This window comes from Aquarana catesbeiana, linkage group LG02 (genome assembly GCF_042186555.1).
Source record: "Aquarana catesbeiana isolate 2022-GZ linkage group LG02, ASM4218655v1, whole genome shotgun sequence".
NCBI classification, from domain to species: Eukaryota; Metazoa; Chordata; class Amphibia; order Anura; family Ranidae; genus Aquarana; species Aquarana catesbeiana.
In genome coordinates, this window is record NC_133325.1 from 521,252,747 (window position 1) to 521,279,762 (window position 27,016).

A 27,016-nucleotide genomic window follows, 5' to 3' on the forward strand; every position below is an offset into this window, starting at 1 on the left:
TGCTCAGTTGCTCTCTATTTTTAGGCACTGTGCTGAATTTGTAGAGGCCAATCTGCTGACAGCCTAAAGATTTACTGCGCTTCAGGGACACTGGCCTTCAGCAAAATGGCAGCCTCAGGCAAGAAGAAACAGGAACCATGCTGGAGGCAATTTACATCAAATGCTAATTTTGGTAGCATAATTATAAATGTGGAATGTTTCTTGCTAAAGAACATAATTTTTTATCAAGTTGTTATGCGTAAAGTTCCACTGGAGTTAAAGCATTTGTAAACGTTTAGTTTTTTTTTTTTTTTAAACAAACATGTCATACTTGCTTGCTCTGTGCAATGTCTCCCACTGCTGTGTCTTAGCCAGTGAGGAGGGAGAGACCTGGGAGAGCTTATGCTCTCCTGCACATCGCTGGATTAGGCTTAGGTGAGTATGAGGGGGGAACTGCACAATGAAGGTTTTTTTACCTTTACGCATACAAACCTTCAACCTTTGGAACCACTTTAAGCTTTAACAAGCATATTATACTTGTGATATTTCTTCTTCTTTAATCTTTCTGATTCAGATATATTATGCAATAATATTAGGAAAAAGATATCCTTCAGCATCATTATAAACAAATTCATTTTTCAGCAATTATAACACATATAAGAAAAAAATACATTTAACATTTTGAAAAATTACCCTATTATTTGATCAATAAATGTTTTTGCAGTCACGTCATAATAAATAATATATCTAAATTTTCTCTGATATTTTTAAGTGTGTACATTTTATTTTCTTTGAGAAGCAAAAGAATATAACACATAGACCTTGCCTTGTGACACTTTCTGTTACATGAAACAAGTGAAGAACAAGGTAAAGGCTGTTAAATGGCCCTCCCTAACATTATTGAAATACAATGATAAAAAGTCTTCCACGTAACAAAGACAAACTTGTGATATGTACACATATATTTTAAAGGAAGACCTTCCACCCTCTAATTATGTATACATACATCTGTTTAAAATGTAAAAATATAATCTAAAACAGTGAAATAAAGTTAGTTAACACAGGTGGTGTTGAGTGTCTGTTGTCTTGTGTTTATTTGGCTCTCCCAAATATTAAACCTGTAGATGCATGTGAATATGCCACAAATGCACATTAATCTGAAATTCGTTTTTAATGATTAAACAGACAAATAAATAAATAAATAAATAAATAAATATGCACTCCTCATGTGTACAACAGGCAAGCCTGTCTCAACAGAAACAGATAAATTGAATACAATGCAATTTTAAACTGCATTCTAAATACTGTATGTTATGATATCAGGCCAATCTGCTGGATATAAAAGAGAACCACTGATGCATTTCCAATAATCCAGTGCAGTAAAGCACTAACCAACATTAAAAATTGAAAGTCTGTTATAGTTATTGCATTTTCATTAAAGTAAATTAAAACATTTAAACAAATGCTCTTTTGCTATGTATAAAGTTTTACATTTTTGGATGTTTGTAATGCTGGCTATGCAGCATTGATACAGCAGTCACCCTCTTGCAAAGTCATTAAAGAAGGTAGGTTAGGAAAAAATAAATACTTGATGCCTGGTTAAATTACATAAATGTCAGAGATGCTATGACCACTGTTATGCTCCCACTAACCCCACCTATAAGTCCATAAGCATTCACTGCTTTCGATTGAGGTTGTGGGAGTCACATTAGTGTACAGACATGTCCTTATAAGTATTTAAAATAAAAGGTGAGTTTCATGAGAGGTATTGCAGAAACTCACAATCCATTCATTGCACATCTTATTATTACTTCTCAAACTCAGAATTCAAAGAATTCAACCGTGATTGCATTACCGATTACTGTTTCACCCAATCAAAGCTTTGCAAATCATAATATAAAATAATGCAGGGACCTTTTACCAAATGTGCCACATTCCACAGGCATTCCATAAAAGCATTCAATCTGCTTTACATATTTTGTAAACAAAGTGTTCCTTTACATACTTCCATTGTTATTTGAAGATCTACAATAGAGGAACCTATAAATAGCCTTCACATTTCACATTGTTGTGCCACATAGCTGCCAATTTAAATAAAAAGCTCTACATAGGTATGTTAACATATTGATATACAGTTTCATTCAATTATATATGTAAATAAGTAATTGGCCAGCATTTTCCAATAAGCTGATTCTTCTTTTCAGAAGCAGTGAGAGGGAACATTGGTGTGAGTTACAAATATCAAGGATGAGGGATCAGCTAGGCAAGAGAACATGTTCTAGACCATAAGTAATGCAGTCCCAGTGCCTCCAGAGAGTGAGCAGGGAGAGGAGGAAGAGTAGAGATGACAAAAGGCGTAGGCGTGTTTTCATCAATGGTGTGATGAAACTTGCAGCCGTGGATACAAAAACTAGAAGGACAGCCATGAGAGCTAACAGCACATTGATGAACTTGCCTAGTAGAGCACGAGCATTGGCATTTTCCACCCCTTCTAACTGTACAACTTGTTGCTGTTGTTGCTGCAACTCTAGTTTAGTGATACGGGTGAGACAAGACTCCACAGCTTCCTAAAAAACAAAAAGTGAAATATATTATAAATAGCAATAATAAGATAGGTTGCTTAGCATTAGTTTGTAATGGTCACCATGGACACTTATGCCGCGTACACACGGTCGGACTTTTCGTCTACAAAAGTCCAACTGACGCCGACGGACTAAAGCTGGCTGGTAATCTGTTCGTGTGTGGGCTTCTCCGGACTTTCAGCAGACTTTTTCAGCCTCAAATCTGACGGACTTTAGATTTGAAACATGCTTCAAATCTTTACGTCGTAACTACGACGGACCCGAAATCCACTCGTCTGTGTGCTAGTCCGACGGACAAAAACCCATGCTAGGGCAGCTATTGGCTACTGGCTATGAACTTCCTTATTTTAGTCCGGTGTACGTCATCACGTACGAATCCGTCGGACTTTTGTGTGGTCGTGTGTAGGCAAGTCCGTTCGTTAGAAAGTCTGCTGCAAGTCCGCCGGAAGTCTGTCGGACAGGCTGTCGGACTTTTGTAGACGAAAAGTCCGACCGTGTGTACGCGGCATTACAGTATCTCACAAAAGTGAGTACACACCTCACATTATTGTAAGTATTTTATTATATCTTTTCATGCGACAGCACTGAAGAAATGACACTTTGCTACAATGTAAAGTAATTTCGTCGACTAAAACTGACTAAAACATTTTAGTTAATTAACTTAATACCATTTTAGTCGACTAAAATTAAAACAATTGAGATGACAAAAATACGACTAAAACTAAAATGGCATTTTAGTCAAACGACTAAAATGGGACTAAAACTAAAATGGCATTTTAGTCAAAAGACTAAGACTAAAACTAATTTGAAATTTGACGTCAAAATTAACACTGGTCTGTAGTGCATGTTTATACCTCAATACCATAAATAATAACATATTAGATTTTTCACTCCAGCAGTATATAATGAGTTTGGAAATTGTAGAGAAATGCTTAAATAATGCATTACTATTTAAATACACCTATTACATTTTAGATGACTAAAATTAGTTTTAGTCAATTAAAATGATTTTAGTCGACTAAAATGTACTGGAGATTTAGTCGACTAAATACGACTAAAACTAAAACAATTTCAGAAGACTAAAATGTGACTAAACTAAAATGCCATTTTAGTCCTAAGACTAAGACTAAAACTAAAAATTTGCTGCCAAAATGAACACTGGTTAGTACCCAGTTATACTTTGTACATTTAGGAAAGAATCCAGGCCTTTTCTAAAGCAATCTGGCCAAAACCACTTTTGGAGGGAGTCTATTCCACAGCTCTTACTGTGAAGAAACCTTTCTGTATTTGGAGATGAAATCTCTTTTCCTCTAGACATAAAGTGTGCCCCCTCGTCCTCTGTGATGACCTTAACCACTTGACGACCGCCTCACGCCGATTTACGTCGGCAAGGTGGCACGGACAGGCAAAATCACGTATATATACGTGATTTGCCTTCCGCGGGTGGGGGGTCCGTATGCTAAACAGCAGCAAAGGAAATGATGTCATCTCTCCTCGGCTCGGTATTCCGTTGCAGCGCCGAGGAGAGAAGACATCACTGTGAGTGCACCAACACTACACAACACAGTAGAACATGCCAGGCACACAAAACACCCCGATCCCCCCCCCGATTGCCCCCCGATCCCCCCCCAATCACCTCCCCCCCCTCCCTGTCACAAACTGACACCAGTTTTTTTTTTTTTTCTGATTACTGTATTGGTGTCAGTTTGTGACAGTTACAGTGTTGGGACAGTGAATATTAGCCCCCTTTAGGTCTAGGATACCCCCCTAACCCCCCCTAATAAAGTTTTAACCCCTTGATCACCCCCCGTCACCAGTGTCGCTAAGCAATCATTTTTCTGATCGCTGTATTAGTGTCGCTGGTGATGCTAGTTAGTGAGGTAAATATTTAGGTTCGCCGTCAGCGTTTTATAGCGACAGGGACCCCCATATACTATCTAATAAATGTTTTAACCCCTTGATGGCCCCCTAGTTAACCCTTTCACCACTGATCACCGTATAACTGTTACGGGTGACGCTGGTTAGTTTGTTTATTTTTTTTAGTGTCAGGGCACCCGCCGTTTATTACCGAATAAAGGTTTAGCCCCCTGATCGCCCGGCGGTGATATGCGTCGCCCCAGGCAGCGTCAGATTAGCGCCAGTACCGCTAACACCCACGCACGCAGCATACGCCTCCCTTAGTGGTATAGTATCTGATCGGATCAATATCTGATCTGATCAGATCTATACTAGCGTTCCCAGCAGTTTAGGGTTCCCAAAAACACAGTGTTAGCGGGATCAGCCCAGATACCTGCTAGCACCTCCGTTTTGCCCCTCCGCCCGGCCCAGCTCAGCCCACCCAAGTGCAGTATCGATCGATCACTACTGTCACTTACAAAACACTAAACGCATAACTGCAGCGTTCGCAGAGTCAGGCCTGATCCCTGCGATCGCTAACATTTTTTTGGTAGCATTTTGGTGAACTGGCAAGCACCATCCCCAGGCAGCGTCAGGTTAGCGCCAGTAGCGCTAACACCCACGCACGCACCGTACAGCTCCCTTAGTGGTATAGTATCTGATCGGATCAATATCTGATCCGATCAGATCTATACTAGCGTCCCCAGCAGTTTAGGGTTCCCAAAAACGCAGTGTTAGCGGGATCAGCCCAGATACCTGCTAGCACCTGCGTTTTGCCCCTCCGCCCGGCCCAGCCCAGCCCACCCAAGTGCAGTATCGATCGATCACTGACACTTACAAAACACTAAACGCATAACTGCAGCGTTCGCAGAGTCAGGCCTGATCCCTGCGATCGCTAACAGTTTTTTTGGTAGTATTTTGGTGAACTGGCAAGCACCAGCCCCAAGCAGCGTCAGATTAGCGCCAGTACCGCTAACACCCACGCACGCAGCATACGCCTCCCTTAGTGGTATAGTATCTGAACGGATCAATATCTGATCCGATCAGATCTATACTACCGTCCCCAGCAGTTTAGGGTTCCCAAAAACACAGTGTTAGCGGGATCAGCCCAGATACCTGCTAGCACCTGCATTTTGCCCCTCCCCCCGGCCCAGCTCAGCCCACCCAAGTGCAGTATCGATCGATCACTGTCACTTACAAAACACTAAACGCATAACTGCAGTGTTCGCAGAGTCAGGCCTGATCCCTGCGATCGCTAACAGTTTTTTTGGTAGCTTTTTATTGAACTGGCAAGCGCCAGCGGCCTAGTACACCCCGGTCGTAGTCAAACCAGCACTGCAGTAACACTTGGTGACGTGGCGAGTCCCATAAGTGCAGTTCAAGCTGGTGAGGTGGCAAGCACAAGTAGTGTCCCGCTGCCACCAAAAAGACAAACACAGGCCCGTCGTGCCCATAGTGCCCTTCCTGCTGCATTCGCCAATCCTAATTGGGAACCCACCACTTCTGCAGCGCCCGTACTTCCCCCATTCACATCCCCAACCAAATGCAGTCGGCTGCATGACAGGCATTTTCTTTATGTCCTCCCGAGTACCCCTACCCAGCGAACCCCCCCAAAAAAGATGTTGTGTCTGCAGCAAGCGCGGATATAGGCGTGACACCCGCTATTATTGTCCCTCCTGTCCTGACAATCCTGGTCTTTGCATTGGTGAATGTTTTGAACGCTACCACGCTACCATTCATTAGTTGAGTAGGGTACAGCATTGCACAGACTAGGCACACTTTCACAGGGTCTCCCAAGATGCCATCGCATTTTGAGAGACCCGAACCTGGAACCGGTTACCGTTATAAAAGTTAGTTACAAAAAAAGTGTAAAAAAAAAAAAAAAATATATAAAATAAAAAAAAATAGTTGTTGTTTTATTGTTCTCTCTCTCTCTCTATTCTCTCTCTCTTGTTCTGCTCTTTTTTACTGTATTCTATTCTGCAATGTTTTATTGTTATTATGTTTTATCATGTTTGCTTTTCAGGTATGCAATTTTTTATACTTTACCGTTTACTGTGCTTTATTGTTAACCATTTTTTTGTCTTCAGGTACGCCATTCACGACTTTGAATGGTTATACCAGAATGATGCCTGCAGGTTTAGGTATCATCTTGGTATCATTCTTTTCAGCAAGCGGTCGGCTTTCATGTAAAAGCAATCCTAGCGGCTAATTAGCCTCTAGACTGCTTTTACAAGCCGTGGGAGGGAATGCCCCCCCCCCCCACCGTCTTCCGTGTTTTCCTCTGGCTCTCCTGTCTCAACAGGGAACCTGAGAATGCAGCCGGTGATTCAGCCAGCTGACCATAGAGCTGATCAGAGACCAGAGTGGCTCCAAACATCTCTATGGCCTAAGAAACCGGAAGCTACGAGCATTTTATGACTTAGATTTCGCCAGATGTAAATAGCGCCATTGGGAAATTGGGGAAGCATTTTATCACACCGATCTTGGTGTCATCAGATGCTTTGAGGGCAGAGGAGAGTACCTGTCACTACCTATTGCTATCATAGGGGATATTTACATTCCCCGAGATAACAATAAAAATGATTTAAAAAAAAAAAAAAAAATGAAAGGAACAGTTTAAAAATAAGATAAAAAAGCAAAAAAATAATAAAGAAAAAAAAAAAAAAAAAAAAAAAAAAAAAGAAGCACCCCTGTCGCCCCCTGCTCTCGCGCTAAGGCGAACGCAAGCGGCGGTCTGTCGTCAAACGTAAACAGCAATTGCACCATGCATGTGAGGTATCGCCGCGAAGGTCAGATCGAGGGCAGTAATTTTTGCAGTAGACCTCCTCTGTAAATCTAAAGTGGTAACCTGTAAAGGCTTTTAAAGGCTTTTAAAAATGTATTTATTTTGTTGCCACTGCACGTTTGTGCGCAATTTTAAAGCATGTCATGTTTGGTATCCATGTACTCGGCCTAAGATCATCTTTTTTATTTCATCAAACATTTGGGCAATATAGTGTGTTTTAGTGCATTAAAATTTAAAAAAGTGTGTTTTTTCCCCAAAAAATGCGTTTGAAAAATCGCTGCGCAAATACTGTGTGAAAAAAAAAAATGAAACACCCACCATTTAAATCTGTAGGGCATTTGCTTTAAAAAAATATATAATGTTTGGGGGTTCAAAGTAATTTTTTTGGAAAAAAAAATATCTTTTTCATGTAAACAAAAAGTGTCAGAAAGGGCTTTGTCTTCAAGTGGTTAGAAGAGTGAGTGATGTGTGACATAAGCTTCTAAATGTTGTGCATAAAATGCCAGGACAGTTCAAAACCCCCCCAAATGACCCCATTTTGGAAAGTAGACACCCCAAGCTATTTGCTGAGAGGCATGTCGAGTCCATGGAATATTTTATATTGCGACACAAGTTGCGGGAAAGAGACAAATTTTTTTTTTTTTTTTTGCACAAAGTTGTCACTAAATGATATATTGCTCAAACATGCCATGGGAATATGTGAAATTACACCCCAAAATACATTCTGCTGCTTCTCCTGAGTACGGGGATGCCACATGTGTGAGACTTTTTGGGAGCCTAGCCGCGTACGGGACCCTGAAAACCAAGCACCGCCTTCAGGCTTTCTAAGGGCGTGAATTTTTGATTTCACTCTTCACTGCCTATCACAGTTTCGGAGGCCATGGAAAGCCCAGGTGGCACAAAACCCCCCCAAATGACCCCATTTTGGAAAGTAGACACCCCAAGCTATTTGCTGAGAGGTATAGTGAGTATTTTGCAGACCTCACTTTTTGTCACAAAGTTTTGAAAATTGAAAAAAGAAAAAAAAAAAAGTTTTTTCTTGCCTTTCTTCATTTTCAAAAACAAATGAGAGCTGCAAAATACTCACCATGCCTCTCAGCAAATAGCTTGGGGTGTCTACTTTCCAAAATGGGGTCATTTGGGGGGGTTTTGTGCCACCTGGGCATTCCATGGCCTCCGAAACTGTGATAGGCAGTGAAGAGTGAAATCAAAAATTTTCACCCTTAGAAATCCTGAAGGCGGTGCTTGGTTTTCGGGGCCCCGTACACGGCTAGGCTCCCAAAAAGTCCCACACATGTGGTATCCCCATACTCAGGAGAAGCAGCTAAATGTATTTTGGGGTGCAATTCCACATATGCCCATGGCCTGTGTGAGCAATATATCATTTAGTGACAACTTTGTGCAAAAAAAAAAAAAAAAAAAAAGTGTCACTTTCCCGCAACTTGTGTCAAAATATAAAATATTCCATGGACTCAATATGCCTCTCAGCAAATAGCTTGGGGTGTCTACTTTCCAAAATGGGGTCATTTGAGGGGGTTTTGTGCCACCTGGGCATTCCATGGCCTCCGAAACTGTGATAGGCAGTGAAGAGTGAAATCAAAAATTTACACCCTTAGAAATCCTGAAGGCGGTGCTTGGTTTTCGGGGCCCCGTACGCGGCTAAGCTCCCAAAAAGTCCCACACATGTGGTATCCCCATACTCAGGAGAAGCAGCTAAATGTATTTTGGGGTGCAATTCCACATAGGCCCATGGCCTGTGTGAGCAATATATCATTTAGTGACAACTTTTTGTAAATATTTTTTTTTTTTTTTTTTGTCATTATTCAATCACTTGGGACCAAAAAAATAAATATTCAATGGGTTCAACATGCCTCTCAGCAATTTCCTTGGGGTGTCTACTTTCCAAAATGGGGTCATTTGGGGGGGTTTTGTACTGCCCTGCCATTTTAGCACCTCAAGAAATGACATAGGCAGTCATAAACTAAAAGCTGTGTAAATTACAGAAAATGTACCCTAGTTTGTAGACGCTATAACTTTTGCGCAAACCAATAAATATATGCTTATTGACATTTTTTTTACCAAAGACATGTGGCCGAATACATTTTGGCCTAAATGTATGACTAAAATTTAGTTTATTGGATTTTTTTTATAACAAAAAGTAGAAAATATCATTTTTTTTCCAAATTTTCGGTCTTTTTCCGTTTATAGCGCAAAAAATAAAAACTGCAGAGGTGATCAAATACCATCAAAAGAAAGCTCTATTTGTGGGAAGAAAAGGACGCAAATTTCGTTTGGGTACAGCATTGCATGACCGCGCAATTAGCAGTTAAAGTGACGCAGTGCCAAATTGGAAAAAGACCTCTGGTCCTTAGGCAGCATAATGGTCCGGGGCTCAAGTGGTTAAAGTATATTACTCAACACCAAGTTCACTATATGGACCACTTATGTATTTGTACATGCTGATCATATCTCCCCTTAATCTCCTCTTCTCAAGAAAGAATACATTCAGTTTCTCAAAAATCTTTCCTCATAGCTGAGCTCCTCCATGCCTCTTATCAGTTTGATTGCCCTTCTCTGCACTTTCAACTAGTGCTCAACGTAAATTGAGATTTAATAGAAAAATCTGATGAAGAAAGATGAAACACAGTAAGTTGCAATCCTTGTCAAACTAAAGGGACATCTGGGACAGTCAGTAGTTCTGAAGTGTATAGCTGGGGGCATTAGAAATACCAATATAATAACCAGAACCGCATAACAGTATAGTTTACTAATGTATCACCAGGGACATTTATGGAGAATAGTTTACCACTGCAACAAAGGGATTGGTATTATAATTCAACAGTGGGTTGTTAAAGATATTGTTGGACATTAAAGTTCACCATTCGTCTGCCAAAGACAATGCTGGACATTGATCACAGAAATGTTGACACACTTTGATGTTTATCAGATTGTAATTTTCAGTTAGATGCCATTTTGAGTGTGTTTTACACATTATATTAACGATAACGCTTAGCTAAAATCATCATAACCGTTGTGTTTAAAGGTATTACATTTTGGCAAACTAGGTACTGTATATCAGCTTAAATACCAAACATTACAGGGGCATAGGCTTATACGCTCCCTGCCATGCAGATATAAGCTGAAATACCCATTATAGCGCAAAGACCAGGAGCGCCAGCGGGGGAACCGGAATATTAGAGCTGCTCTGTGCAAAATCAAGTATGACTTTTATTTTTCAAAATTAACGTTATCCTTTACTTTAAGGTTTTCCACATCTTTCAGGCATTGGGGGTGGTAGTTAAAACCTTGGCATAGCTGATTTGTGTAAGGCACTTATAAACAGACTCTTTGAGCAAAATTAGCCAATCAGATTGCTGAAAAACTGATAGCACGCCAGTCACATTTAAAAAAAAAAAAAAAAAAACACTGTTAAAGATCAACTTTTTTTTCTAAATGTCCCTAATTTGGTGTTAAAAACTGGTAGAGTGCCAGTCACATTTTGTTTAAAAAACCCCACAGTTAATGATCAACTTTTTTTTATATATCTCCCTAAGGCAGGCAATACATGGTCAAATTTCGAAAGAATTTTCTTTTGAAAATCGGAAAATTTGTTTTGTGATCCGATGGTGCTACTATTGATTTTGAAATTCAATTCAATTTCATCTCATGTTGCTACAGAAAAGAATTTTTGTGGCTGGGAATCTTCTTTTCTTTCCGGGAGTTTTCTTTTCTTGCACATGCGCATTTCTTTTTCGATTACATTTCTCGCACGATTCTCCCATCATTGATTAGAAAATCGTTTGTTTTTCAAAAAATTTCCAACATGTCCGATTACTCAAATTTAATTGCCGCACGAAAATAGGCTGTTGCTGCAGTCCACTAATGGTGTCAAATACGAACAAAAATTCTTAGATAAGATTTTCAGAAGAAAATTCTTTCGAAATTCGACCCATGTATGGCCTGCCTAATTTGGTGTTAAAAAAAAACTGTGCTAGATAATCCTCAACTGACTTGTCTTGCATTGTTTGAAGAATAAGGCTGCCTGAATGTAGGTCTACTTTAGGGCATGCTATGAAGCCTGAATAGTTACATAGTTACATAGTTGATAAGGTTGAAAAAAGTCCATCAAGTCCAACCTGTGTGTGTGTTCACGCTTTTATGTCAATATTACGTTGTATATCCCTGTATGTTGTGGTCATTTAGGTGCCTATCTAATAGTTTTTTGAAGTTATCTATGCTCCCTGCTGAAACCACTGCCTGTGGAAGAGAATTCCACATTCTTACCGCTCTTACCATAAAGAACCCTCTATGCAGTTTCCAGTTAAATCGCTTTTCCTCTAATTTTAGTGAATGGTCTTTTAACCTCCCTGGTGGTATTCCCGAGTGTGGCTCGGGGTGAATTTTTATTATCAAAAAGCGGAAACCCCAGACCATACTTGGGATTGCATCACAGGATCCATGTACAGCTTACTTACCTTGTCCCCAGGATCCTGCGATGTCTCCCCGCTGTGTGTGCGAGCTGTCTCCTCCGCTCGATCTATCACAGTGCTGAGCTCCGTTCCCTGTAAGTGTCGCAACGCATGGGGACGTAGCCCAGCACCAAATTTAAAAAGTAAAAGACACATACAGTACACTGTAATCTTACAGATTACTTTACTGTATCAAATGACTTCACATCCCTTTTGTCCCTAATGCTTTGTTCAGTGCCCTACATGCAGTTTTATAGTATATATACTGTTCTTTCTTCCTGGAAACTGGAGATGGTCCATAGCAACCAAAAAGTGCCCCTTTACGTCAAAAGTGGTTTCAGACCAGCTAGAAAACAGCGATAGTAAATTAGAACACTTGCAGAATTGAGGGATAGTGATTTGTGGGGATATTAGTCATTAAACACTGAAAGTGATGACAGCGACAATTCAGCAATTTCAGTGTTTTTGATTTACATAATTACATTATTGAATACATTTTATTATTATTATATTATTATTTGTTATAATTATTTATAGTTATTTATTATATTATGATTTATGATTTCTTGTTTCAAACTTTATCATACCTGGGATGCCTACTAGACTCTTGTTATTCCTAAGAATTACAGGCCTACAATATAAAACGCCAAATTTCAATGCGAAACAATGCACCGCTTTCAGCATCAAAAATCTGACATAATCATACCGCCAGGAAGGTTAAATGCCCTTTTGCGGAAAAGTTTTAGCCCTATTGTGGGGTCACCAGTACGGTATTTGTACATTGAAATCATATCCCCTCTCAAGCGTCTCTTCTCCAGAGAAAATAAGTTCAGAGATAGTAATCTTTACTCATAACTAAGATCCTCCAGTCCCTTTATTAGCTTTGTTGCCCTTCTTGTTACTCCATTTCCAGCACATCCTTCCTAAGGACTGGTGCCCAGATCTGGATGGCATACTCCAGGTGCGGCCGGACCAAAGTCTTGTAGAGTGGGATAATAATCGTTTTATCTCTGGAGTTAATTCCCTTTTTAAATACTAAAGCCCTGGACCATTTGGCTGCCCAAAGCCCAGAGCAATTTTTGTGATTCGGCACTGCGTCGCTTTAACTGACAATTGCGCAGTTGTGCGACGTGGCTCCCAAACAAAATTGACATCCTTTTTTTCCCCACAAATAGTTTTTTTTTGGTGGTATTTGATCACCTCTGCGGTTTTTATTTTTTGCGCCATAAACAAAAAAAAGCGACAATTTAAAAAAAAAAAAAAAACACATTATTTTTTACTTTTTGCTATAATAAATATCCCCCAAAAATATATAATTTTTTTTTTTTCGTCAGTTTAGGCCGATACGTATTCTTCTACATATTTTTGGTAAAAAAATTGCAATAAGCATTTATTGATTGGTTTGCACAAAAGTTATAGCGTCTACAAAATAGGGGATAGTTTTATTGCATTTTTATTAATATTTTTTTTTTTTTTACTAGTAATGGCGGCGATCTGAAATTTTTATTGTGACTGCGACATTATGGCGATCAGATTGGACACTACTGGCGTGATTTTGGGACCATTTATACAGCGATCAGTGTAATTAAAAATGCATTGATTACTGTGTAAATTTGACTGACAGTAAAGGGGTTAACCACTAGGTGGCGATGTAGGGGTTAAGTGTGTCCTAGGGAGTGATTCTAACTGTGGGGGGGAGGGGCTATGTGTGACACGAAAATGATCACCGCTCCTGATTACAGGGAGCTGTGATCAGTGTCCTGTCACTAGGCAGTACGGGGAAATGCTTGTTTGCACCAGCATTTCCCTGTTCTTCCTCTCCGTGAGGCGATCGCGGGTATCCCCGTGGACATCGAGTCCGCGGGACCCGCAATCACGTGCACCCGCAAACCGCTTCTTAAAGGGCAACGTACAGGTACGTTAATCTGCCTGTACGTGCCCTTCTGCCGACGTATATCGGCGTGAGCCGGTCAGCAAGCGGTTAATGCATGCCAATATTCTATTGGCTTTCCTTGCAGCAGCTTGGTACTGCATGCCACTGCTGAGCCTGTCATCTACTAGGACCCCGAGAGGTCCTTTTCCATCCTGGATTCCCCAAAGGTTCTCCTCCTAGTGAGTAGATTGCATTCATGTTTTTTCCATCTAAATGCATTACTTTACTTTTTTCTACATTAAACCTCATTTGCCATGTAGTTGCCCACCCCATTAATTTGTTCAGATCTTCTTGCAAAGGTTTCCACATCCTGCGGAGAAGCTATTGCCCTGCTTAGCTTAGTATCGTCTGCAAATACTGAGATTGAGCTGTTTATCCCATCCTCCAAGTCATTTATGAATAAATTAAATAGGATTGGTCCCAGGACAGAATCCTGAGGGACTTTCCACATTGGACCATTCCGAGTACTCCCCATTTATCACTACCCTCTGAACTCGTCCTTATAGCCAGTTTTCAATCCAGGTACTCACCCTTTGGTCCATGCCAACAGACCTTAACTTGTATAGTAAACGTTTGTGGGGAACTGTATCAAATGCCTTTGCAAAATCCAGATACACTATGTCTACGGGCCTTCCTTCATCTAGATGGCAGTTCACCTCCTCATAGAAGGTTAATAGATTTGTTTGGCAAGAATGATTTTTCACTAAATAACAGTGTACATAACAGTTTAGAAAAAAAAGTTTTTTTTTGTACACACCGTAAAATCTTTTTTCTCCATTTGTTAACCACTTCAGCTCTGGAAGGTTTTACCCCCTTCCTGACCAGGCCGTTTTTTGCAATATGTTACTGCGTTGCTTTAACCACTTGCTTACTGGACACTTAAACCCCCTTCCTGCCCAGGCCAATCTTCAGCTTTCATTGCTGTCACTCTTTAAATTACAATTGCACGGTCATGCAACACTGTACCTAAATTACATTTTAGCATTTTTTTTCCCCACAAATAGAGCTTTCTTTTGGTGGTATTTAATCACTTCAGGGGTTTTCTTTTTTTTTTTTTTTTTTTTTTTAGCAAAAGAATGACAGAAAATTTTGAAAAAAAAACAAAAAACAAAACAGTTTTATAATTTGTTATAAAATTTTGCAAACAAGTAATCTTTCTCCCTCACTGATGTGCTCTGATGAGGCTGCACTGATGGGCACTGATAGTCTAAACTGATGGGCAGATAGGTGGCACTGATGAGGTGGCACTGGTGGGCACTGATGGACATTGATAGGTGGCACTGGTGGGCATTGACAGATGGCACTGGTGGGCATTGATAGGTGGCACTGGTGAGCACTGTTTGGCAACACTGATATGCACTGGCAGGTGGCACAGATGAGGTGGCGGCGTCTCTCCGCATTCGGGACCGATGTCCCTCTGATAGAAGTTGATGATCGGCTTTTTTTTCTCCTCACGCTATCAGCGTGAGGGAGAAAAAAGCCGATTCCTGATCTTCTATTTGCATCACGTGATCAACTGTCATTGGCTGACAGCTGATTATGTATTAAGGGGTAGGGAGTCTCATTGACTTGGTGATCACAGAGCGCGCTGCGCGCGACCCGCAGGGGGCACCCAGACAGAGCATGCTCTGGAGGACATACATGGACGCCCTCCTGGCAATTAAGGCCCGTGCTATAGCCATTTTTCGGCTATAGCATGGGCGGGAGGAGGTTAACTGACAATTGCACGGTCGTGCGCTGCTGTACCCCAACAAAATTGATGTCCTTTTTTCCCCCACAAATAGAGCTTTCTTTTGGTGGTATTTGATCACCTCTGCGGTTTTTATTTTTTAAACAAATAAACAAATAATGGCCGACAATTTAAAAAAAAAACAAAAAAAAAAAAAAAAAACACATTATTTTTTACTTTGAGCTATAAAACATGTTCAATAAAAAAAATGTAAAAAATCGAATTTCTTCATAAATTTAGGTCAATATGTATTCTGCTACATATTTTTGGTAAAAAAAAAATCAGAATAAGTGTATATTGATTGGTTTGCGCAAAAGTTATAGTGTCTACAATCTATGGGATATTTTTATGGATTTAATGGTGGCGATCAGCGATTTTTAGCGGGACTGCGATATTGTGGCAGCAAATCTGACACTAAGTGACACTTTCGGGGACCAGTGACACCAATACAGTGATCAGTGCTAAAAAAAATGCACTGTCACTGTATAAATGACACTGGCAGGGAAGGGGTTAACATCAGGGGCCAATCAAAGGGTTAAGTGTGCTCCTAGGGTATGCTGCCTAACTGTGGGGGGAATGCTGACACTGAAGGAAAACAGCCATCCGTGTTTCTGCTTAGTAGAAACACAAGATCTCCATTTTCCTCCCTCACAGAATCGTGGTCTGCCTTGCTTACTGCCTTTCTGTCTCTCCTCTGAAGGAGAGACTCACCCCCCCAGAGCCGATGACAGCGATGACGTACAGGTACATGATTATGCGCTTAAGGGCCGCCCTGACGCAGTACATGTATGTGGGGCGGTCCTTAAGTGGTTACTTGGGGGGCACAGCCAGTCTTCTAAGGTCTGGGGTATAGCTGCTGCCTCTTGGAGAATGGACAGTAGGCAAAACAGAAGGCACAGCCTACAAGGGGGTATACCCCTGCATATACTTAACAAGCTCTGAAGTGGTAACCAGCAACAAAGTGGCAAAGATAAAAAGAAGAAAACATCTTAACTGTGTGGAAACAGGCCCACAACAGAAAGAACACCCAACACAATAGGAAAAATAATTTTATGGTGAATACGAAAGAAAAAAAATCTTCCTTTCATTAGCATTCACTGGAGGACACGGACAGCATTCTTTGACTAGGACATTCAAAGCAGTCCCAAACTGAAGTATGAAAAAAATACGATAGCATTTACATCAAGTCCGCCGGTCTTGCGAGCAAGGTCGCTCTGTACGCGGCGCGTGCGCCTGCTATCCCCGGCTCTTAGGCTGGATTCACACCTATGCATTTTTAGTGCTTTTTGCATTTTGCAGATTTGTACTACAGTCCATTTACTATAGTTTCCTATGGAACACATTCTGTTGTGCAAATCTGCAAAATGCAAAAAGCACTAAAAATGCATAGGTGTGAATCCAGCCTTAAAGGGGACGTACAGGTACGCCCATTTGCTCACCGCTGCCATTGTGCCGACGTAGATCGGCGTGCAGTGGTCGGAAAGTTGTTAAATGCCTGTTGCCTTGGTGTTCTCTGTGGTTTTATCCACCTGTCACAGAGACTTGAGATTTTACATTCCTGGAAGTGTGTTGGATGGTGAAAATGTTTCAGCCAGTGTCGATATCATATGTTTAAATTAAACCTAACAGCAAAACACTTTTTTTTTTTACGTTTTGGAGAGAGTGGATAGGAATTAGAACACCTATTAAGGGATTAAGGTATTTGAGAAAATCGTTCATGTTAGCAATGAAACACGTCATGCTCTGCAATGCATTTCGCTAGCCACTTTTTGGAACAGCCACATGAGATGTAATCATGTTTTTTTATTAACACTGTAATTTGTTGGCTTTTCCCTGGATGACCCTCATGCTATCTGCTGCTCACTGGGTTGGGTGAAGTATCAAAGAAGTTTTTTTCTTTAACACTTTACTAAACACTTGCTTTGGATTGTATCTTTGGATTTAACATCCTTGCCCATTTTGACATCGTGATGCATTCTTGCATGTGTACTGTGAGCTATAGGTTTGGTACAACTTCTAATGCAGGGCTCAAAATTTCAAGTCCTGAGGTACTAACCAGGCCTTAAGGGTTACTAATGCAGGGCTCAAAATTTCAAGTCCTGAGCTACTAACCAGGCCTTAAGGGTTACTCGCCACCAGTTGCCCCACCTAACCCCACCCCTAAACACACCCTCATAAATGATCTCATGAAATTACACTTAAATGTTTTATGCAGAATTAAGTTACAAATATAAATAAAAATTAAAAACGTTATCAGTGCGTAACAGTTCAGCCTCACCTGTGCCCATCAATGCAGCCTCACCTGTGTCCATCATTGCAGCCTCATCTGTGCCCATCAATGCAGCCTCACCTCTGCCCATCAATGCAGCCTCATCTCTGCCCATCATTGCAGCCTTACCTGTGCCCATCATTGCAGCCTCAATTTTGCCCATCAATTCAGCATGACCAGTGCCCAATAATGCAGCCTCACCTGTGCTCATCAATACAGCCTGACCAGTGCCCATCAATGCAGCCTCAACAGTGCCCATCAATGCAGCCTCACCAGTGCCCATCAATGCAGCCTCACCAGTGCCCATCTATGCAGCCTCACCTGTGCCCATCTATGCAGCCTCACCTGTGCCCATCTATGCAGTGTGACCTGTGCCCACTAATGTAGCCTCACCTGTGCTCATCATTGCAGCATGACCAGTGCCCACTAATGCAGCCTCACCTTTGCCCATCATTGCAGTGTGACCTGTGCCCACCAATGCAGCCTTACCTGTGCCCATCATTGCAGCGTGACCAGTGCCCACCAATGCAGCCTCACCTGTGCACATCATTGCAGCGTGACCAGTGCCCACCAATGCAGCCTCACATTTGCCCATTATTGCAGCGTGACCAGTGCCCACCAATGCAGCCTCACATTTGCCCATTATTGCAGCGTGACCAGTGCCCACCAATAGAGCCTCGCCTGTGCCCATGATTGCAGCGTGGCCAGTCATCACAGAGCGGGGATTGCCCGCTGTAACAGCTTACATTTGAACTGCCAGCCACTTGCGGTCACACACAGCCCCGCTTCCTGACCTGGCGTCTGTGACAGACAGAACATGTCCTGGCATTGGAACGGCATTCTATTACTGGTGCCAAGTAAGGAGGCGGGGCTGTGCGTGACCGCGAGCGGACGGCAATGCAAATGTAAGCTGGTACAGCTGGCCATCTCCGCTCTGTACTCCGGCCGGCTCTCCTCTTTCTCCACGTTCTTTTCCCCCAGAGCGATTGCTGGGAGAAGGGCTACCATTCAACCATGCCTGCCGACATTGCTCGCCCCCTCCGCTCCCAGGAAGCTCACACTCGCAAGAAGTCATTTTCCACTCGCAAAATGCGAGTAGGCGAGTGGAAAATTTGAGGGCTGATCTAATGTATGGTCCTGGGAGCTTTAGGACTTTCTATTTATTCAACATAAGCATATTTTAATTGGTGTTTTTCCTTGTCAAAAGATTAATTGGTGTTTTTCAACTTGCAGTTGATTCCTGGATAGATGACAATATGAGCTGTAGTACAGGAGAAGGGGGTTTTTGGTATTAGGGACTTTGCGGAAATCATGGCCTGGTAAGGTCACCCATTTCCATCCCTAGGGACTTTAAATGAAACCAAGACCTGGTAAGGTCAAGCGTTTCCATCCCAAATCTATAGCACAAACAAGGGGATTATTAGAGGGGAGGTTGGGACTTTATATGAAGCATGTACCAGCAAGCAGGTAGTAAGATGAACATAGAGGAATTTATTGACATAATACCAGAGCACATACGTTACAATCGCACAATGCATACAAGATAAAACAGGTAAGTACATAATGTCATATAATAAACATTCATGATAATATTGTTCATACAGTTGATAGAAAGATGAACAAGGTAAAAAGTTAAATAGAAGTAACTCAAAATACCACCTGGAATAAATTCCCTAGTACATCAAGATTTCAAGGTAGGGTAAAGTAGGGTAAAAACCAGTAATATCTGCTGGACCTAAGGCCTCACTAGACCTGTGGGGGGGTTGGAAAAGATATAGTTGATGAGGACTGGATAAACAGTTTAAGCACGGCATATGTTGGCTCAACGCGTTTCGTGGCTTCCATGCCACTCATCAGGAGCGAGCCCGTGTAGTATCTGGAAATATATTGGAATAATTACATAATACAATAGGACAAGAGACATTGGTAATGGGGGAGCGTGGTAAACGAGCCCCCAAGGTTACTGTGTGGGAATACTCACTGAGAGACTGTATAGTGACGGTGTAGCGACGGGGCCCCATGAGCCATCCAGGTGACCCCCACCGGGAGCCGAGGTGGGGAGCCCCGCAGAGACGGCAACGAACGCCGACCAGGGCAGGCACAGGAGCCGAGGAAAGTCTGGAGAAAAGTGAATAAGGGTGAAGGTATGTAGGCATGTAAGGAGAAAAGTAAGAGGAAAGGGAGCCCCCAGAAATGGGGTGGAGTGATGGAAAGTGTGGGAGATAGAGAGGAGAAAAACCGTGATGGAGTGAAGTGAGGTGGAGAACCAATTCAACTAAGTGTAGTTACCAAGGTGGGAGAGGTAGTGAGTGTACCTGAAAGTGGTGAGGTCCTAGGAGAGGAAATTGCAAGGTGTGTGATCGGCTGTGTAGAAAACCTCGAGTGCCCGTGCCGCCCCGAAGAGCGTCCAGGTAACGCCGCCGCGAGTGCCACCCTCCAACGTCACGCCGTGTGGCGGGGGGAGGAGCACCGCAAGTCGGACACAGCCGGCAAGACGGCGCGGAAGAACCTCCCCATTGGCCCACGAGGTGGAGTGAACGCTGCGCGTGACGGCACTGTACAGGGGAGGCCGCACGTACAGCGTATTGCGTGACGTCGACGCGCATTGGCCAAGTGTCCACCCCCCCAGGGGGAAGGCCCGGGGGAGGGAGGAGACCCGCAAGGCGCGTCGCGGCTCCTGAGGGGGACAAGGACCAGGCAACAAGGCGGCCCCGCCGAACTACACCACCAACAACAAAGCCCCATCAGGATTATGGGAAGGGTAACAGGGTAGGGAGAAAATAAACAATATAATAGATGACAAGGGATATTAAAGATGGGCTTGGTAGAATGAGAATACTAAGGATAAGACACAGGGGAGGTGTCACTAAGGTCATTGGGGGCAGGGAAGGTAATAGGTTTGGGCACATAGAGCACTCGAGGTTTTCTACACAGGCGATCACACACCTTGCAATTTCCTCTCCTAGGACCTCACCACTTTCAGGTACACTCACTACCTCTCCCACCTTGGTAACCACACTTAGTTGAATTGGTTCTCCACCTCACTTCACTCCATCACGGTTTTTCTCCTCTCTATCTCCCACACTTTCCATCACTCCACCCCATTTCTGGGGGCTCCCTTTCCTCTCTCCTCTTACTTTTCTCCTTACATGCCTACATACCTTCACCCTTATTCACTTTTCTCCAGACTTTCCTCGGCTCCTGTGCCTGCCCTGGTCGGCGTTCGTTGCCGTCTCTGCGGGGCTCCCCACCTCGGCTCCCGGTGGGGGTCACCTGGATGGCTCATGGGGCCCCGTCGCTACACCGTCACTATACAGTCTCTCAGTGAGTATTCCCACACAGTAACCTTGGGGGCTCGTTTACCACGCTCCCCCATTACCAATGTCTCTTGTCCTATTGTATTATGTAATTATTCCAATATATTTCCAGATACTACACGGGCTCGCTCCTGATGAGTGGCATGGAAGCCACGAAACGCGTTGAGCCAACATATGCCGTGCTTAAACTGTTTATCCAGTCCTCATCAACTATATCTTTTCCAACCCCCCCCCACAGGTCTAGTGAGGCCTTAGGTCCAGCAGATATTACTGGTTTTTACCCTACTTTACCCTACCTTGAAATCTTGATGTACTAGGGAATTTATTCCAGGTGGTATTTTGAGTTACTTCTATTTAACTTTTTACCTTGTTCATCTTTCTATCAACTGTATGAACAATATTATCATGAATGTTTATTATATGACATTATGTACTTACCTGTTTTATCTTGTATGCATTGTGCGATTGTAACGTATGTGCTCTGGTATTATGTCAATAAATTCCTCTATGTTCATCTTACTACCTGCTTGCTGGTACATGCTTCATATAAAGTCCCAACCTCCCCTCTAATAATCCCCTTGTTTGTGCTATAGATTTGGGATGGAAACGCTTGACCTTACCAGGTCTTGGTTTCATTTAAAGTCCCTAGGGATGGAAATGGGTGACCTTACCAGGCCATGATTTCCGCAAAGTCCCTAATACCAAAAACCCCCTTCTCCTGTATTTATGCATAGGGATGGAAGCTTGTGCCTTGCTCTATGTGCCCAAACCTATTACCTTCCCTGCCCCCAATGACCTTAGTGACACCTCCCCTGTGTCTTATCCTTAGTATTCTCATTCTACCAAGCCCATCTTTAATATCCCTTGTCATCTATTATATTGTTTATTTTCTCCCTACCCTGTTACCCTTCCCATAATCCTGATGGGGCTTTGTTGTTGGTGGTGTAGTTCGGCGGGGCCGCCTTGTTGCCTGGTCCTTGTCCCCCTCGGGAGCCGCGACGCGCCTTGCGGGTCTCCTCCCTCCCCCGGGCCTTCCCCCTGGGGGGGTGGACACTTGGCCAATGCGCGTCGACGTCACGCAATACGCTGTACGTGCGGCCTCCCCTGTGCAGTGCCGTCACGCGCAGCGTTCACTCCACCTCGTGGGCCAATGGGGAGGTTCTTCCGCGCAGTCTTGCCGGCTGTGTCCGACTTGCGGTGCTCCTCCCCCCGCCACACGGCGTGACGTTGGTGGGCGGCACTCGCGGCGGCGTTACCTGGACGCTCTCCGGGGCGGCACGGGCACTCGAGGTTTTCTACACAGGCGATCACACACCTTGCAATTTCCTCTCCTAGGACCTCACCACTTTCAGGTACACTCACTACCTCTCCCACCTTGGTAACTACACTTAGTTGAATTGGTTCTCCACCTCACTTCACTCCATCACGGTTTTTCTCCTCTCTATCTCCCACACTTTCCATCACTCCACCCCATTTCTGGGGGCTCCCTTTCCTCTTACTTTTCTCCTTACATGCCTACATACCTTCACCCTTATTCACTTTTCTCCAGACTTTCCTCGGCTCCTGTGCCTGCCCTGGTCGGCGTTCGTTGCCGTCTCTGCGGGGCTCCCCACCTCGGCTCCCGGTGGGGGTCACCTGGATGGCTCATGGGGCCCCGTCGCTACACCGTCACTATACAGTCTCTCAGTGAGTATTCCCACACAGTAACCTTGGGGGCTCGTTTACCACGCTCCCCCATTACCAATGTCTCTTGTCCTATTGTATTATGTAATTATTCCAATATATTTCCAGATACTACACGGGCTCGCTCCTGATGAGTGGCATGGAAGCCACGAAACGCGTTGAGCCAACATATGCCGTGCTTAAACTGTTTATCCAGTCCTCAACTATATCTTTTCCAACCCCCCCCCACAGGTCTAGTGAGGCCTTAGGTCCAGCAGATATTATTGGTTTTTACCCTACTTTACCCTACCTTGAAATCTTGATGTACTAGGGAATTTATTCCAGGTGGTATTTTGAGTTATTTCTATTTAACTTTTTACCTTGTTCATCTTTCTATCAACTGTATGAACAATATTATCATGAATGTTTATTATATGACATTATGTACTTACCTGTTTTATCTTGTATGCATTGTGCGATTGTAACGTATGTGCTCTGGTATTATGTCAATAAATTCCTCTATGTTCATCTTACTACCTGCTTGCTGGTACATGCTTCATATAAAGTCCCAACCTCTCCTCTAATAATCCCCTTGTTTGGAATATGAGCTGTAGCTTGGTCATAATCAAGCTTCCATTATTTATGTGCATGAATTGATTCTTTCCCTCATCAAACTTATAGCTACCTGGAAGCAGGAGATGAGGAGTCTCCATTTTTTCGATTTTTGGGTTTTGAATGCCAATCCTCACATTTATTTGAATCAAGACATTTGTAGATCTGCTTTGATTCCTCCATGGAGATTCACAAGTGCTTTTGCGCTTGTGAATGAGTGTTTACTCAAATATTCATATCTAAACTGCATACAGTCTTGATTTATAGAATCTGTCATCTAATAGCCTTTAAAAAGAGTGGTGCTTCATTATTCATATGAATCTGGGATAACCTATCTCACATTTTATTAATTATTGCTATAATTGATGTTGTTTTACAACAGTACCATTTGGCATGATGCTGTAAACTGTGGGGGATTGCATGTGTATAACTAAAATTATTATTTAAGCACTTTCATGTGTGCTGATTAAGCCCATTTTCCTGCATAGAAATGCAGTAGACAATTTTTGTTATCTATAGCAGCATTTCTGTCAGATTGGTATCCAGTATGTGTATATAATACTGATGGTACCAGCCTTCTGCCAATTTTTTCTAGACTGCTCTAATATAGCTAGACCCATATAGTGCCATTTGCACCTCTCAACCTAACTATTTGGTCAAATTGATAGTGCTATTGAGCCTACGGTGCCTTGAAAAAGTATTCACACCCCTTGAAATTTTCCACATTTTGTCATGTTAAAACCAAAATGGTAAATGTATCTTACTGGGATTTTATGTTGACAGACCAACACAAAGTGGCACATAATTGTGAAATAGAAAGGAAAATTACAAATGGTTTTCTATGTACATACAGCTGCAAGTCTTTTTGGGTATGTCTCTACCAGCTTTGGACATCTAGAGAGTGACATTTTTTGCCCATTCATCTTTGCAAAATAGCTCAAGCTCTGTCAGATTGGATGGAGAGTGTCTGTGAACAGCAATTTTCAAGTCTTGCCACAGATTCTCAATTGGATTTAGGTCTAGACTTTGACTGAGCCATTCTAACACTTGAATATGATTTGATCTAAACCATTCCATTGTAGCTCTGTCTGTATGTTTAGGGTCGTTGTCCTGCTGGAAGGTGAACCTCCGCCCCAGTCTCAAGTCTTTTGCAGACTCTAACAGGTTTTCTTCTAAGATTGCCCTGTATTTGGCTCCATCCATCTTCCTATCAACTCTGACCAGCTTCCCTGTCCCTGATAAAGAAAAGCATCCCCATAACATGATGCTGCTACCACCATGTTTCACGGTGGGGATGGTGTGTTCAGGGTGATGTGAAGTGTTAGTTTTCCCCCACACATAGCGTGTCCCTTACATGGCTTCCACAAACTGCAAACGGAACTTCTTATGGCTTTCTTTCAACAATGGCTTTCTTCTTGCCACTCTTCCATAAAGGCCACATTTGTGGAGTGCACGACTAATAGTTGTCCTGTGGACAGATTCTCCCAGCTGTGGATCTCTGCAGCTCCTCCAGAGTTACCTCTTGGCTGCTTCTCTGATTAATGCTCTCCTTGCCCGGCCTGTCAGTTTAGGTGGACAGTCATGTCTTGGTAGGTTTGCAGTTGTGCCATACTCTTTCCATTTTCAGGTGATGGATTGAACAGAGCTCAGTTAGATGTTCAAAGCTTGAGATATTTTTTTTATACTGAACCCTGCTTCTCCACAACTTTATGCCTGACCTATCTGGTGTGTTCCGTGCCCTTCATGATGCTGTTTGTTCACGAAAGTTCTGTAACAAACCTTGGAGGGCTTCACAGGACAGTTGTATTTTTACTGAGATTAAATTACACACAGGTGGACTCTATTTACTAATTAGGTAATTTCTAAAAGGCAATTGGTTTTAGTTAGGATTATCACAGTAAATGGGGCTGAATACAAATGTACACCACACTTTTCAGATATTTATTTGTAAAAAAAATTGAAAACCATTTATCATTGTCCTTCCACTTCACAATTATGTGCCATTTTGTGTTGGTCTATTACATAAAATCCCAATAAAAATACTTTTAAGTTTTTGGTTGTAACATGACAAAATGTGGAAAATTTCAAGGAGTATGAATACTTTTTCAAAGCACTGTATATTGTACATATACTGAGACCCATTGACTGTTCAGCTTTGAGTTTGCCTTACACCTTGATACAGACAATTATGTGGACAGTGGTATTAAAAGTTTTGATCAACCTATGACATTAGCCTTTTTGACTGTTTCCCTAAGCTATTAGATGGTATCTGTGGCTTAGTCCTAACAAGTGGTGGGGATGCAGCACACTCCTTAACCCTGCATTTCATGAGTACCACACTACTGAACCCTGCATTCAATGCTTAATGCACTTCTGAACCTTGAAATCTGTGCATATTACACTCCTGGACAGCGCACTCCTGAAGGGGCGTTCGGTTACCGGGCTAGAGAACTGCGGAGAGGACGGGCACAGTGTGATCCGGGGAGGATGGATCGGTGATCGGACAATGAGAGGCTGCAATGCCGGTGTTCCCGGGATGTGACATTCTCCTCTGCTGTATGATCCGATTTCAAATTGAAGCACTCCATCACAGATTACGCTTGGAATTAAACAAAGGATTTCCCTTCTCTCTCTACCTGTGTACAAGGAATGAAATGGGATTAACTTGTCACAGCCATAAGCAGTAGGGATAGGATTGGTGGTGGGAAGTTGTGGAGGAGCCCAGTCCTGGAACGCTTGGTTGGAATTTTGAGTTGGATCACTGGAGTGATCTCACGGAGCAGCGGAACGCAAGCAGGACATCTACAAAGACATCCATCCCAAGACACCCACTCTTCGCCCAATACCCCTGAGGGGTTGATTGATTCTGGTTAGTGGGGGAGCACGGGGGGGAGCACTTGAAGTCACCAGCTGATATGAGCACGGAAGTCACCGTTTCTTGTTTCTGGCATCTATAACTGCACATTGGCCGGACCCTGGTTTCTATAGAACTTCTGTTTCTTCACAGAGACTCTCGTCCTGTGTGGTTGTTTCTCACAGAGACTTTATTATATTTTATAGATATATTTTTTATATGCAAGAGCTTTACCAGTAACTGCCTAATTGTACACACATTTGCTTGTATAGATTCTGTATATACATTACACGAGTCCCACTGCAGCTTAATATATGTTAACACGGAGGTTCAGGATTTACTGATCACTTTTTCAGAAACGTGGCACAAAACTTTAGATTTTTGGAATTAGTATGGTTACCGTATATCTATTTTATTTTTTGTAATACACAGCACTTACTATCACATTTATATAATACACAGGGATTGCACGTTCATCTTGAGTGTTTTTATTTATATTTATTTTTACCTTTACACATATGCTAGTTCATGCTTAACTGGTTGATAAATTGCAGGCTCTAGTTACTTTCACGCATGTTTTTGGTACCTAGCCTCATATTTGTGTTTTTTGCTTAGAAATTGCATGATCATGTGTAGTATGTTCACACATTCTCAATTTCATAACCATTTAAACACTGCTTATTATAACCATTTAAACACAGCGCCATTTTCCTCAACTTCTCTTCACAGCGCACTCCTGAAACCTGCATTCTGTGCGTAATGCACCCCTAAACCCTGCACTCTGTGCATAACACACTCCTGAACTCTGCAACTGATGCATAAGGCACTCCTGAACTCCTGAACCCGGCTTGTGATGCACTCCTGAATCCTTCCTCAATCCTTACAGTTTTCCACTTCAAGAATGTGAACTTATGTGAGAGCTGTTA

At 42.5% G+C, this 27,016-nt stretch overlaps 1 protein-coding gene across 2 annotated transcripts in view; it reads right to left on the reverse strand.

Annotated features, from left to right (window-relative positions):
- Positions 1-741: 741 nt before the first annotated feature.
- Positions 742-27,016, reverse strand: part of TMCC2 (transmembrane and coiled-coil domain family 2) — a 221,586-nt gene continuing 195,311 nt past the window's right edge. For both annotated transcript variants that reach the window (XM_073615816.1, XM_073615815.1), the window contains one exon: positions 742-2,546. In XM_073615816.1, coding sequence (XP_073471917.1) covers positions 2,235-2,546 — 312 coding nt within the window. In that variant the 3' untranslated portion in view covers positions 742-2,234. The remainder of the gene's footprint in view (positions 2,547-27,016) is intronic.